General features: G+C 42.2%; 1 protein-coding gene across 9 annotated transcripts in view; it reads right to left on the bottom strand.

Annotated features, from left to right (window-relative positions):
- Dtnb (dystrobrevin beta) overlaps positions 1-13,683 on the bottom strand; it is a 395,702-nt gene that overhangs the window by 42,696 nt on the left and 339,323 nt on the right. For all 9 annotated transcript variants that reach the window (XM_045151240.1, XM_045151239.1, XM_045151241.1 and 6 more), the window contains 3 exons: positions 9,414-9,499; positions 8,326-8,439; positions 4,534-4,630 (listed from right to left, as the gene is read on the bottom strand). In XM_045151240.1, the coding sequence (XP_045007175.1) occupies positions 4,534-4,630; positions 8,326-8,439; positions 9,414-9,499 (297 nt within the window). The remainder of the gene's footprint in view (positions 1-4,533; positions 4,631-8,325; positions 8,440-9,413; positions 9,500-13,683) is intronic.

The following is a 13,683-nucleotide window of genomic DNA, read 5'->3' as shown; positions in this document are numbered from 1 at the left end:
GCTACCTCCCCAGATCCATCATATGTTTTTAAAAAATTTAAAAAAGTTAATTTTATTTAAGAGAGAGAGAGAGTGAGGGAGCAGCAGATAGAGAATGGGTGTGCTAGTGCTTCTAGCCACTGCAAACAAACTCCAGATGTTTGTGTTAACTTGTGCATCTAGCTTATATGGGTCCTGGGGCATCGAACCTGGGTCCTTAGGCTTCACAGGAAGTGCCTAATCACTAAGCCATCTCTCCAGACCCAAATTTTTATTTTAAAATAGGAAAATATCTTTGAGATTTTAAAAGATTTATTTATTTATTTGAGAGAGAGAGAGAGAAAGAGAGAGAGAGAGAGAGAGAGAGAAAGCAAGGGCAAGCCAGGGCATTTAGTCACTGCAAACAAACTCCAGACACATGTGCCACCTTGTGCATCTGGCTTATGTGGGTACTAGGGAATCAAACTTGGATCCCTAGGCTTCATAGGCAAGTGCCTCAACTGCTAAGCCAATCTTTGAGGTGGTTTTTTTTTTTTTTTTTTTTTTTTTCTTGTTAAGCTTATAGCACTCAGTATTCCCAAGTGGTCTCCCATCCAAGTACTTTGGGCCTGACCTGGCTTAGCTTCTGAGATCAGATGAGAACAGGTATGTTCAGGGAGGTATGGGCCCTAGACATCTGTGAGATTTTTATAAGTTGGGCATGGTGGCACACACCTTTAATCCCAGCACTCGGGAGGTAGATAGGTGGATTTTCTTGAGTTCGAGGCCACCCTGAGACTACATAGTGAATTCCAGGTCAGCCTCAGCTAGAGTAAAATTCTACCTCGAAAAAACATAAAAATCTGGACAAAAAAAGCCATCATATATTTAAATTTTTTTTTGTATTTTTATTTATTTATTTAAGAGTGACAGACAGAGAAAGAGGCAGATAGAGAGAGAAAGAGAGGATGAGTGCACCAGGGCCTCCAGCCACTGCAAACGAACTCCAGACACGTGTGACTCCTTGTGCATCTGACTAACAATGGGACCTGGGGAATCAAGCCTTGAACCAGGGTCCTTAGGCTTCAAGGCAAGTGCTTAACTGCTAAGCCATCTCTCCAGCCCATATTTTCAACTGAATTCTACTTGATGGATAAAAATAATTTCTAGACTTTGTAATATGTTTTTTTTTTTTTCCAGTTTGAATGGCTCCAATAAGAACCTGGTAGGGGATCTTTCAATATAGGGTTGCAGAGTCCTGCTTGTTTTGCAGAAATTTTAAAAGACAACAGCTAGAAATGTAACCAAATTCAGAGTTATGAAGGATGTAGCTTACTAGCATGTGTTCTAGCACATACAAAGCCTTGGGCTTGATTTCAAGCATCACATAAATAGGGCATGGTGGGGCATGCCTGTAATCCCAGTATGTGGGAAGTGGTGGCAAGAAGACCAGAAGCTCAAGGTTTCCTCAGCTACAAAGTGAGTTCGCGGCTAGCCTGGGATAGAGACGTTGTCTTTTTTTTTTTTTTTTTTTAAGTTTTGAGGTAGGTCTCACTCTAGTCCAGGCTGATCTGGAATTCACTATGTAGCCTTGGCGTGGCCTTGAACTCACAGCGATCCTCTTACCTCTGCTTCCTAAATGCTGGGATTAAAGGCGTGTGCCACCTTGTCTTTAAAAAAAAAAAAAAAAAAGAAAGGAAGAAATTTTAGGCACTAGCTCATCCTTAGCCCTTGAAGACAGGTATCAATGTCACTCTTCAAGGTCTACGTGGCACACATGTGACTCAGAGCTCTCAGGCAGGTAAAGTACAATCCAAATGGGCTTTAATTTTCTTCAGTTAGCAGAAGCCTTCAGCCTTCTACAAATATTATACCTGGGAACCTATCCTACTATGTATAGGTTAATATGTAAGAGCACCTTACTATAAAGGGAGGTTGACACGGGGAAGGTAGGGCACACCTCTATCATCTCTAGGCCTTCATATGTGCCAACTCCTTACAACAGGGATTTCAACACCTCATGGATCCAGGTGTGACACAGACCAAATATATTTATCTAGGAAGCTGCTGATACGAGTAGGGAGGGGATAGGGCCACTGAGTTGGATATCTGACAACTACCAGAGAGATTTAGACTAGGTAAAGTTTTCTCAAAACCAGATTCAGCCAAGTATGATGGCATGCACCTTTAATTCCAGCACTTGGGAGGCAGAGGTAGAAGTATCATGGTGAGTTGGAGGACAGCCTGAGACTACTCCTGAGACTAATTCCAAGTCATCCTGGGCTAGAGTGAGACTTTACCTCAAAAAACAACAAAAAAAATCAGGGCTGGAGAGATTGCTTAGTGGTTAAGGAACTTGCCTGTAAAGTCTAAGGATCCATGTTTGGCTCTCCAGATCCCACTTAGGCCAGATGCACAAAGGTGAGGCAGGCGCAGGTTATACATGCCCACTAGGTGGCAAAAGCATCTGGAGTTTGATTGCAGTGGCTAAGGTCCTGGCACACCAATTCTCTCTCTATGTCTTGCTGAAAAAACAAATTAAAACCAGATTCATTTAGACCTAAAATATTCCCAAGGAGAAATCCTGCTAGGAGAGTCAGCATAGAAACATGTCCATGCAAAATAACCAAAATACCAGGACCAAGCTAGAGGAAAAAAAAAAAACAACCTCAGCTTAAGACTTCTTTTAAGAAGTAACTGGGCTGGGCATGGTGGTGCACGCCTTTAATCCCAGCACTAGGGAGGCAGAGGTATGAGGATCACTGTGAGTTCAAGGCCAGCCTATGACAACATAGTGAAGGTCAGCCTGAGCTAGATGGAAACTCTGCCTCCATAAAAAGAACAACAACAACAAAAAGAAGTAACTTGAGGAAGCCAAAAGTTAGTTTTCAACATAAATGCAGCATCTGTGCCAGCTGCTAGTGTTCAGTAGCTTCATTATTAAAGGACTGGCTTAGAATGCAGATACTGGAAAAAATCTGCAAGGTTACTTTCTTGAGCTACCACTCCTTGTTGGATCCTTGTCACCGTTGGCCTGGATGACTGTGAGAGTCCACAATTTTTTTTTTTTTGTCTCTCTCTTTTTTAACCTGTGTGAAGTATTTTCCTAGATTTGCATTGTTAAAACTTCAATGATTCCTAGTTATCCCAGCATGAAGTTCAACCCCACTCCGACCCTCTGGTTGCTAACTCAGTGTCATATTACATAATGTGTGTGGTCACAGCTTTAGCCTTAGACACCAACAGGATGGGCAAGTATTCTGATATCACAGCTACACAAGTAGGTATGCGTTTCTGTTCAGTGTCCAGGTGAAGACACTGAAATGCCAGTCATGCCTTTCTTCTTGCTCAGATAAGGGACTACATCACGTTGTTTTCCTTTGAGGCAGTTTCTCACTCCGGCTCAGGCTGTTCTGGAACTCATGCTGTAGTCTTATGCTGGCCTTGAACTCACAGCAACCCTCCTACCTTTGCTTCCTGAGTACTGGGATTAAAGGCATGTGCCACCATACCCAGCTAAATAATACTTGTCAATAAACATAAATAATAAACTCGAGTTAGTCTGATTTATGCAGGTGCCCTATATCCAAAACCTAGAACTGTTATTTACTCCTAAGAGCATAAAGTTACTATTCAGAATCAATTTGAGTAGGCTGGTTTATGTCATGGGTACTTTTATGTATCAGTTTGACTGGGTTAAGAGCTACCCACAGAGCTGGTTAAACTACTTCCAGGTGTGTTGTCAAGAAAGACTGGCATCTGAATCAGAAGACCAAGAAAAGATCTACTTTCACCAGTGTGAGCTGACACCATTCAGACCACTGAGGAACTGGACAGACAGAAAGGCAAGGAAAACAAGTGTGTTCTTGCTTTGGGGTAGTTGTAAGATATTTATCTCCTTGGATGTTGTAGTTCCCCTGGTTCCTGGGTCTTTGTAATCTAGGACTTACACCAGCAATCCAGCATCCATCCCCACAAACCACACTCTGGACTGGGAACCATGATCATCAGCAACCCTAGCTCTCAGACACACACTGGATCACACCACTGTGTTGCTGTGTCTCAGGTAGCAGACAATGTATCACAAGACTTTACTGCCTCTATGACTGAGTGAGCCAACTGCCATGATAAGTCTTATGTATCTATATATATATCCTACTGGCTCTGTTTCTTTGAAAACACCCAATACAGTTTGCCTCTGTACTACTCATTAAAGTAGGAGACAATGCTTATGAAATATAGTACAGATATTTAAAAACTGTCTTAAAAGAAACTTTAGTTATTTTCCATTTATATATAATTCCTAACTAATTTATAAACACTGTTATTTCTTTGTAAAAACAGCTACTGAAGGACATTACCATATTTCTAGATGCTAATTTTTTTGCAATAAGGCTTTATTTTAATTTCAATGGTGACACCCAATTTGACTATATATATGAAGATTTAACCTACAAACTGGTTCTAGGCCCGTGAGTCAGCCTTTAGCCCCATGCTCCTTCCACACCGGGCTGAGGCTGTGCTAAGAGATGAAGGTGAGTGGTAACAGGAGACCAGACAGTGCCTGACTCTTACCTTCAGCAGCTTCATCAGCCCCTCCAGCTGGACCATTAGCTCCCGCCGGCTCTCCTGCAGTGCTGACATCCTCTGTTCCAGCTCATCTTTCCTCTGCCTGTCCAAGAGGAAAAGCTTATCAGACACGAATCTCCCCCCCCCCCCCCCCAGGTATGGTCTCATCCTGGCCTAAGCTGACCTGGAACTCACTCTGCAGTCTCAGGCTGATCTTGAACTCAGTGATCCTCCTACTTCTTTTTTGTTTTGGGTTTTCAAGTCTCACTCTAGCCCAGGCTAACCTGGAATTCACTATGTAGTCTCAGGCCTCAAACTCACTGCAATTCTCCTACCTCTGCCTCCCAAGTGCTAGGTAAAGGCATGCGCCACCACGCCTGGCCAGACATAAATCTTTGTTGACTACCTGGGGACTGGCAGGTCCTGGACTTATATATATATATTGGGCAAAACTAGAAGGGTGTCAAACATCTACAAATGATTACTGCTTCTTATGAGTCACTGGATGAACACAGGTTTTGAATATTAGCAGAGAGAAATTTATCAGCTTCTCTCACGATTTGTAATTCTGAGAAATCCTTTTGTATTCCAAAAATTCTACAGAAATTCTTCTATATTTTCTTCTAGAGACATAGAAAGTTTTGTCTTTAGGCTTAATCCATTGCTGTTGGTTTGCACAGTGTGAGACAGAGAGTTAATATGTGTTCACAGGCTCAAACAACTGTTACAACTTACTAAATGTCCCTCCTCTCCTCAGGAAATAGAAATGAACTATTATCTGATTTCTCAAGTATTAGATCTACCTTGGCCCTAAAAGCCCTGCTTCTTGCCTCCTGCTGTGGGAATCCTTAGACCTGTCCTGTGCTCTGTGGTGTTGTTCAGCTCCTCTTGGCTTAACTTGCACTTTTAACAACTTACTCCAGGGTGACATTTTCTGCCTTTTGAGATATAAAGTCACTGGTACCTTAGCTGAACTAGGGAAAGAAAACAGGTGTGCCTTACGCTGGCAGCTGACTTAATAGCATTTATTTTCCCTCCTCAGTAAAACACCAACCACATGAATGTCCCAAATAAGTGATAGTAAATCATGCAGCAACCAAAAGTTCAGTCCAACTACATTAAGAAACTGCAGTTTTAGGAGCATGGAACACTCTATACCTTAATGATTTTCATCTTCATAGTTTAAATTCTATTTTTTCTTTCTTCCTAAACATTTTATTTATTTATTTGAGAAAGAGAGAGGCAGAAAGAGAGAGAGAGAGAGAGAGAGAGAAAGAGAATGGGCACACCAGGGCCTCTAGTCACCACAAATGAACTCCAGACACATGCACCACTTTGTGCATCTGGTCTTAAATGGGTATTGGGAAATTGAATCCATATCCTTAGGCTCTGCAGACAAGTGCCTTAACCACTGAGCCATCTCTTTGGCCCCCTCCTCCAATTTAAATTCTTTAAAATATTTTTTATTATTTTTATTTTCAAGAGGTGGGAGGGGGGAATTGGCATGCCAGGGCTTCAAACACTGCAATTAAACTCCAGATGCTTGTGCCACCAGGTGGGAACGTGAGACCTTGCGTGTGCTTCACCTTTTGTGCATCTGGCTTACATGGGATCTGGAGAGAGCTTGAACATGGGTCCTTAAGCTTCACAGGCAAGTGCCATAGCCACTAAGCCATCTCTCTAGCCCCAAGTTTAAATTCTTTTTTTTTTTTTTTTTTTTTTGTGGTAGGGAATCACTCTAGCTCAGGCTGACCTAAATTCACTCTGTAGTCTCAGGGTAGCCTTGAACTCGTGACAATCCTCCTACCCCTGCCTCCCAAGTGCAAGGATTAAAGGCGTACACCACCATGCCCCGCTAAGTTTAAATTCTTCATGGCATACTTATTGATGGTATAAATCTAAACAGTAGGCTACACACAGAAAAAAAAAATAAACACTGTTCTCCAGGAAAAGAAGTTTGAAAGGCTGGGGAGACAGTTCAGTTGCTAAGCACTTCACTTATAAGCATGACGACCTGAGTATGATCCTTAGTACCCACTTAAAAATGTCAGGTGTGGGCTGGAGAGATGGCTTAGTGGTTAAGATGTTTATCTGCAAAGCCTAATGGCCCAGTACTCAAGTAAAGCCAGAGGCAAAAAGTGGCGCATGTACCTGGAGTTTGTTTGTAATGCTGGAGGCCCTGGCATGCCCATTCTCTTTCTCTCTCTCTCTGCTTGCAAATAAAATACTTTTTAAAATGTCAGCAGCACTTAGGAGGCAGAGGTAGGAGGATCACCATAAGATTGAGGCCAACTTGAGAATACATAGTGAGTTCCAGGTCAGCCTGGGCCAGAGTGAGATCCTACCTCACAAAACCAAAAACCAAATACAAAAAAAAAAAAAAAAAAAGGTCAGGTTTGCAGGTATATAATCCTAGTGCTGGAAAGGTAGAGACAGGTGTATCCCCTGGGACTCACTAGCCCATCATTCCATCCTAATAGATGAGCTCCAAGCCAATGGGAAACTGTTTCAAAGGAAGTAGATGACGTTCTTGAAGATAACACCTGAGGTTGTCTTCTGACCTCTACATGCATATGTGCACTTGCACACACATACTTGTATTAAAAAGTGATAATAAAAACAAAACAAAACCAAACCGATGGTTGAGGCTAGATGACCCAAGCCAAAAAAAAAAGCAAAAAAGAAAAAAAAAGTTTAAAAGGTATTCAGCTATGCAAAATCCCAAATGTTAGCACATTAAAACTTAATTGTGAGCTGGATGTCGTGACACAGATCTGTAATTCCAGCACTTGGGTGGCTGAGGCAAGGTCTGAAGGATAGCCTGGGGTACAGAGACTCTGTCTCAAAAATCAAAAAATATATATTTAAATAATGTGGAATTCCAAATGCTACATCCAAAATAAGGCACCACAAATTTGGTTTTCATAATGTCTCCACTAACAGAAGAGCACATGCATTTCTAAGGTCAAAAGGAATGACTCATAACAGAGCTGCTCATTCTCACATGATCGTCCTCAGGAAGAAATCCTCATTTCTACCTAGAGTATCAAACAGGGAGCTTACATTACTCTCAACCCTCAAGCTGACTTTACAGCCTTACTTTCTTAATTCCAGACTCATTGTATTTAAAGTGGAACCAAACCATGGCCAAGATACAAGGGACTCATTGCTGGCCTCTTGTCTCACAGTTAGTGCACGAGAAGCTTTTAGCAGAGTCCTGTCCTGACTGATACACCAGGAGGGCATATTCACAGCAGGAGGGTTATAAATCTCAAAATCTACAATCAGGCCTTGCAGCAAGAGGAGGAACTTTAACTTGAACCCCACCTCCCAGGGTTGGAATCACAAATGGTTTTCTTTTATTAAATATTTTATTTTTATTTATGAGATAGGGAGAGAAAACGCATGCACCAGAGCCTCTAGCCACTGCAAACGAATTCCAGTTGCATGTACCACTTTGTGCATTTGCCTTACGTGGGTCCTAGGAAATTGAACCTGGGTCCTCTGGCTTTACAGGCAAGTGCCTTTACTGCTAAGCCATTTCTCCAGCTGCACAAATGGTTTTCTGCCAGTAATTTCATGAAGGGAAACACCACTGCTTGTCCTGGGATTGGAGGGAGCTCTGTAATGATGGCCAAGGATCTCAGCATGGTCAGTGATGGCACTCTTCAGCGGTCTGTTCCAACAGAACTGGCTCCATTCATGAACAGTTATATCCCAATAGTTTGTTGTCCCAGGATATAAATTCCCACCACAGATTTGAGTTTGGGAACAGACATGCATGACACCACTGCTTACCTCAGCAGGCGCAGCTCTGCCAGCAGTGTGGGGTTCTGCTGGGCCTTCTCAGGAGTCGGCTGGGAAGCCTGTTCGTGTTCTAGTCGCAGGCGCTGGATCTCCTGCAGGATCTCTCTATAGATGACCAGAGAGAGACATGGCTAATGCTTCACAGCCTTCATTCTCTTTGCCCATGAGAACGTTTACCTTTGCAGTACCTCCTTTACTCATCTGTTCTGACTGCTTCCAAACGACCACAGTGGGAAATGGACACTTTCTTAACACTCTCTCAGGTCTCTCAGGTGCTCTACCCACAAATGATGAAATGGTTTTTGGCCACAGAAACAGTTGTATGATATTCTTTTCAAGAACAGAAAAAAAAAAAATCTTCAGGATGGGGAAATGACAACCAGGATATTTCCCTTCAATGGTAAAAAGGATGAGAACTCCTTGCAACTTATTAATGTGGAAAGGTCTTCTACCATTTTCTCCCTTCCCTGATCCCTGACTGAAGGTTGCTGCCATTTCCTATTTCATGTTATTCTAGGTTTAGTGACATGCTGTCAGGTTACTGTGCCTTAAAATGACCAGTAGCGTAGATAAGATGATGCAAAAGAAAAAAAAAAATGATCCAGGGGCGCTGGACAGATGGCTCAGCAGTTAAGGTGCTTGCTTGCAAAGCCTGACTGCCTGGGTTTGATTGATTCCCCAGCACCCATGTAAAGCCAGATGCACAAAGTGGTGCATTTGTCTGGAGTTTGTTTGCAGTAACTAGAGGCCCTAGCCATTCTCTTTCTCTCTCCTTACAAATAATAAATAAATAAATACAAATATTAAAAAAATGATGACAGAAATTGGACAAGGAACTATGAAAGAGGGACACTGGTGTGTGGAAGGGGCCCTTGCAGTCTCCAGTGGGTAGCAAAGCAGTGCTGGACAATGGGAATCAAGAGCACCCAGGGCCTTTCCCAGACCTGAGTCCCATCCCCGCACACCAAAGTGGATCTTCTGTGTGCTCCAAAGCCATTAGGTCTGCCAGGAGATGGGGGAGCAGACACTGATGTGATGAACCAGGCTGTTCATGATGGACCCAACCTCTGTGTTCTTACCTGTTCTTATTCTCCAGTTCTGCAATGAGTTGTCTCTGCTGCTTGTTGGCATCAAAGCTGAAGCTTACGTCCGCAGGAGGATGAGTCTATGACAAGGAGAGTTGATTTTTTCAGATTCAAAGATATCCAGAGTCTGAAACAATTGTCCTTTTTTTCCCCCCAACACTGATTTTTGAGGTATAATTTACATACCATAAATCCTATCCAATTCAGCAAAGTCTTAGTAAATTTAAACATTTGTGCAAACCACCATAATTCAGTTTCAGAACATTTTCCATCAGCATAAAATTATCCCTTTTGACAGTCTGTCATCAACAGCCACCACCATCACACCACTGAGCTTAGAACCTCTGATGGACTTCTCCAGAAGCTTGATCTAACTGAGACTATATTTCATGTAGTTTTTGGTTCTGGTTTCCACTTAGTACAAATCTTCTAAGGTTTACTCCGTAAGTTTCTTTTTACTGTTGAGTAGTATTACACCATGTCCAGCTTTGGCTAATGCTCTAAACATTCCTTTACAAGTCTATTTGCCAGTGCTATTTTTCTTGCATAAATATATTATCATGTAATTGCTGAGTTACATGGTGACTTCATATACAACATGTGAGGAACTGTCAAGATGTCTTCCAAAGTGGCTGCACCAATTTATAATGTCACTGATAATGAATGAGGGTTTCAATTTCTCTGTATCCTTATCAACACTTGTGCAATCATTTTTTTTTTTTTTTGGTTTTAATGATCCCAGTGAGTGTAACATTTCTAATTTTGAAGTAAAATTTAAAAAAAAATTACTTGTAAGGAGAGAGTGAGAGAGCAAGAGTGAGAGGGGAGAAACACTTCAAATGAACTCCAGATGCATACACCATCTTGTGAATCTGGCTTTACATGAGTAGTGGGGAACCGAACCTGGGTAGTTAGACTTTGTAGGTAAGCACCTTAACTGCTGAACCCTATCTTCAGCCCCATTTTTTTAATTAAAATTTTTTTGTGTTAGTATGTGTGGTGTATCCACATATGTATGCAGCAGTGTGCTCCCATGCATACATGTACTGAAATCAGAAGATGTTAAGTACTCTCCTCTATTGCTCTTCTATTGTTTCCTTGAGACAGGGTCTCAGTGAATCTGGACCTGCTGTTTTTCAGTTAGACTGGCTAACCTGCAAGCCCCAGCAATTCTGTCTCTGTGCCCTCAGCACTTGGGTTACAGGGATAAGGGTCTATGCCCCAGCTTTTTATGTGAGGGTGGGGACTGAACTTAAGTTCTCATGCTTGCATAACAAGTGCTCTTACCTACTGAACAATCTTCCCAGCTTTGAGTGTTTTCTTTTACATTTGAAACAAAGCCGGGTGTGGTGGCGCACACCTTTAATCCCAGCACTCGAGGTAGGAGGATTGCCGTGAGTTTGAGGCCACCCTGAGACTCCATAGTGAATTCTAGGTCAGCCTGGGATAGAGTGAGACCCTACTTTGAAAACAAACAAACAACAAAAAAAATTGAAACCAGGTGTCAATGGACAGATCAGGAGTTCAAGGTCATCCTCAGCTACATAATACGTTCAATGCCAGCCTGTATGTGTATATGTATGTATTTTGTGAGATCTTTAATGGGAAAGGTGTTGCCTTAACTGTTCAACCAGATGGAAGCTTTTAACATGGCTCTGTGATGGCCACATTTCACTCTGCACATTCCTGGTTCTGCCTGAACACAACCTGCGTGAGACAGAAACCTTATTTCCTGCCTGGAGCTTGAAGATTCACGAATTCTTTTCATATATATTTTTTAAAACAGGGGTAAAGCCGCCCAGCAAAGCTGGATTGGGGAAGATTTTTACCAGTTCACCCAGTATTTTTTTTTGAAAATGAGAAACAAGATGATCTTCCTCTCAAGCTATGTGGACCACAGCTGGGCTGAGTATAATTTCCACATTGTAGTAAGCCTGAGCCTGAGTTGATCCTCACAAAAACTGCTTGAGACTGAAAGTGGCTGAGTTTGCAATTCCTAACGACTGGAGTTAACAGTAATAGTTCCCTACCAGGTGACACCAGGAGAAAGTATGGATGAGGAAGTGAGTTCCCAAAAGATTTGCTTCATATGAGGACAAATAAGACAAATAAGCTCAGTGCTATTTCACTGGAAATGTCTCAAGAATCTTTTTTTTTTTTAAAATTTTTAATTTTTTGATTTTTTTGGTTTTTCAAGGTAGGGTCTCACTCTGGCTCAGGCTGACCTGGAATTCACTATGTAGTCTCAGGGTGGCCTCGAACTCTTGGAGATCCTCCTACCTCTGCCTCCCGAGTGCTGGGATTAAAGGCGTGCGCCACCACGCCCGGCTCAAGAATCTTTAAAGGTTGGTGTGTCTGTATGCAAAGCTGAGACATCTTCAACAGGGGAGGTGGAGGCTGGAATCAAAACTCCTTCTCAATAGAGACTGCTAAACATGCATGATCCTCTGGCTCCCAGGAGCACTGTTGCTCAAAGAAAGGGAAGCTACAGTTCCATGGGCAAAGTGGGCCTCACCCGCTTGGTTGTACCCACAGAACTCCCCTGGGGTGAGTGCCTAATATGGCTTATTTCACTCAATCAGAATTTAAACAGTGAAGTTGCTATTCTGTTCATGCTCTTCAATGCTTCATATGTTAGAATTTAATTCCTATGGTGAGGTACTAAAGAGGTAGAAACTTAATCGGTCATGGTGCTTAAAGGTGAGACATTTGGGAGGTAAATAGAATTTTTTTTTAAGATAAATACTTTTATTTATTTATGAGGGGGGGGGGAGGGAGGGAGGGAGGGAGGAAGGATGAGAATGAGAATGAGATTGGGTGTGCCAGGGCATCCAAGCACTGCAAACAAACTCCAAACACATGAACCACCTTGTGCATCTGGCTTATGTGGGTACTGGGGAATCAAACCTGGGTACTTAGGCTTCACAGGCAAGTGCCTTAACCATTAAGTGATCTTTCTAGCCTGTGACTAGGATTTTATTAGGTCATTAGGATGGAACCTTAGGTCTTCACCAGGATTAACTCCTATGTGGCCAAAAGATACATATGTAGAGGTTCTCTACCTCTTATCATGTGAGGCCTCAGAACTCTGTGACAAGAAGGCCATCAAAGCCCTTGACCTTGGACTACTAGAATTGTAAGCCAAAATAAACCTCTTTTCTGTATAGTTAGCTTGCTACAGGTATTTCATTATTGTAAGGGCAACTGGATTGTATACATAGTATACATTAAATAACAAGATTTAGGATTTTATTTACTATTTTAAACACCATAGAATTCTTTAAGGAATGGAGACGGGGGGCGGGGGGCAAGGTCTTTCTTCCAAGCTAAAATACCTCAGGATACTTAACAGAGTGAGACAGAAACAGAATCATCAGTTCACAAAGACACAAAATACTATGGCCAGAGAGGCCTGATATGGAACTGATGGTTCTCTGACTAATGAAGGGAGCAAACCCAGAGAAGACTGTGGGAAGAGTGGACATGGCAGAAGGAAGGGTACATAGAAGGGCAGTAGGCAGTGCTCTAGAAGCTTTAAAAGTTTAGAAAAGTTGGGCTGGAGAGATGGCTTAGCGGTTAAGTGCTGGCCTGTGAAGCCTAAGGACCCCGGTTCGAGGCTCGGTTCCCCAGGTCCCACGTTAGCCAGATGCACAAGGGGGCGCACGCGCCTGGAGTTCGTTTGCAGTGGCTGGAAGCCCTGGCGCGCCCATTCTCTCTCTCCCTCTATCTGTCTTTCTCTCTGAGTCTGTTGCTCTCAAATAAATAAATAAATAAAAGTTTTTTTAAAAAGTTTAGAAAAGTTATATTTTAAGGCATTCTTGTACTTCAAAAGTTTTGAGTACTTATTCAGTCATCTCAGTAGGGAACTGAAAAGGGAAGCTGGAGCTGCATCAAGTAAGAGGTTCTATGCAAAGACAAAATGTACTATCAGCATTCTAAGCAAACAAAAGAATGAGAATATATTCCCATAAGCTCATAATTAGATTCATTACCACAATTTTGTACTCTGTACTGTATTTTCTCTGTGTTGAAATATTTTTATGTAAATGCTTACCATATTTCATACTTCAGTAGGCACATTTGAAATTATTTTAAACCAACTTTTACTATGGTGATTACCCCTGGTTCAGTTATGAGGGCCTCTACTTGTACAGTAAGTCATTCAACCAAAGCCTGTCCCCTCCCCTCTTTCATACAAGACTACAAGGCAAGTGAACTCATGCTGGATCCACAGAGCTGCTGGCTCATGGAAGGAGACCTGTGA

Source organism: Jaculus jaculus, chromosome 5 (assembly GCF_020740685.1).
Source record: "Jaculus jaculus isolate mJacJac1 chromosome 5, mJacJac1.mat.Y.cur, whole genome shotgun sequence".
NCBI classification, from domain to species: Eukaryota; Metazoa; Chordata; class Mammalia; order Rodentia; family Dipodidae; genus Jaculus; species Jaculus jaculus.
This window is presented reverse-complemented; position numbering and strand designations above follow the sequence as displayed.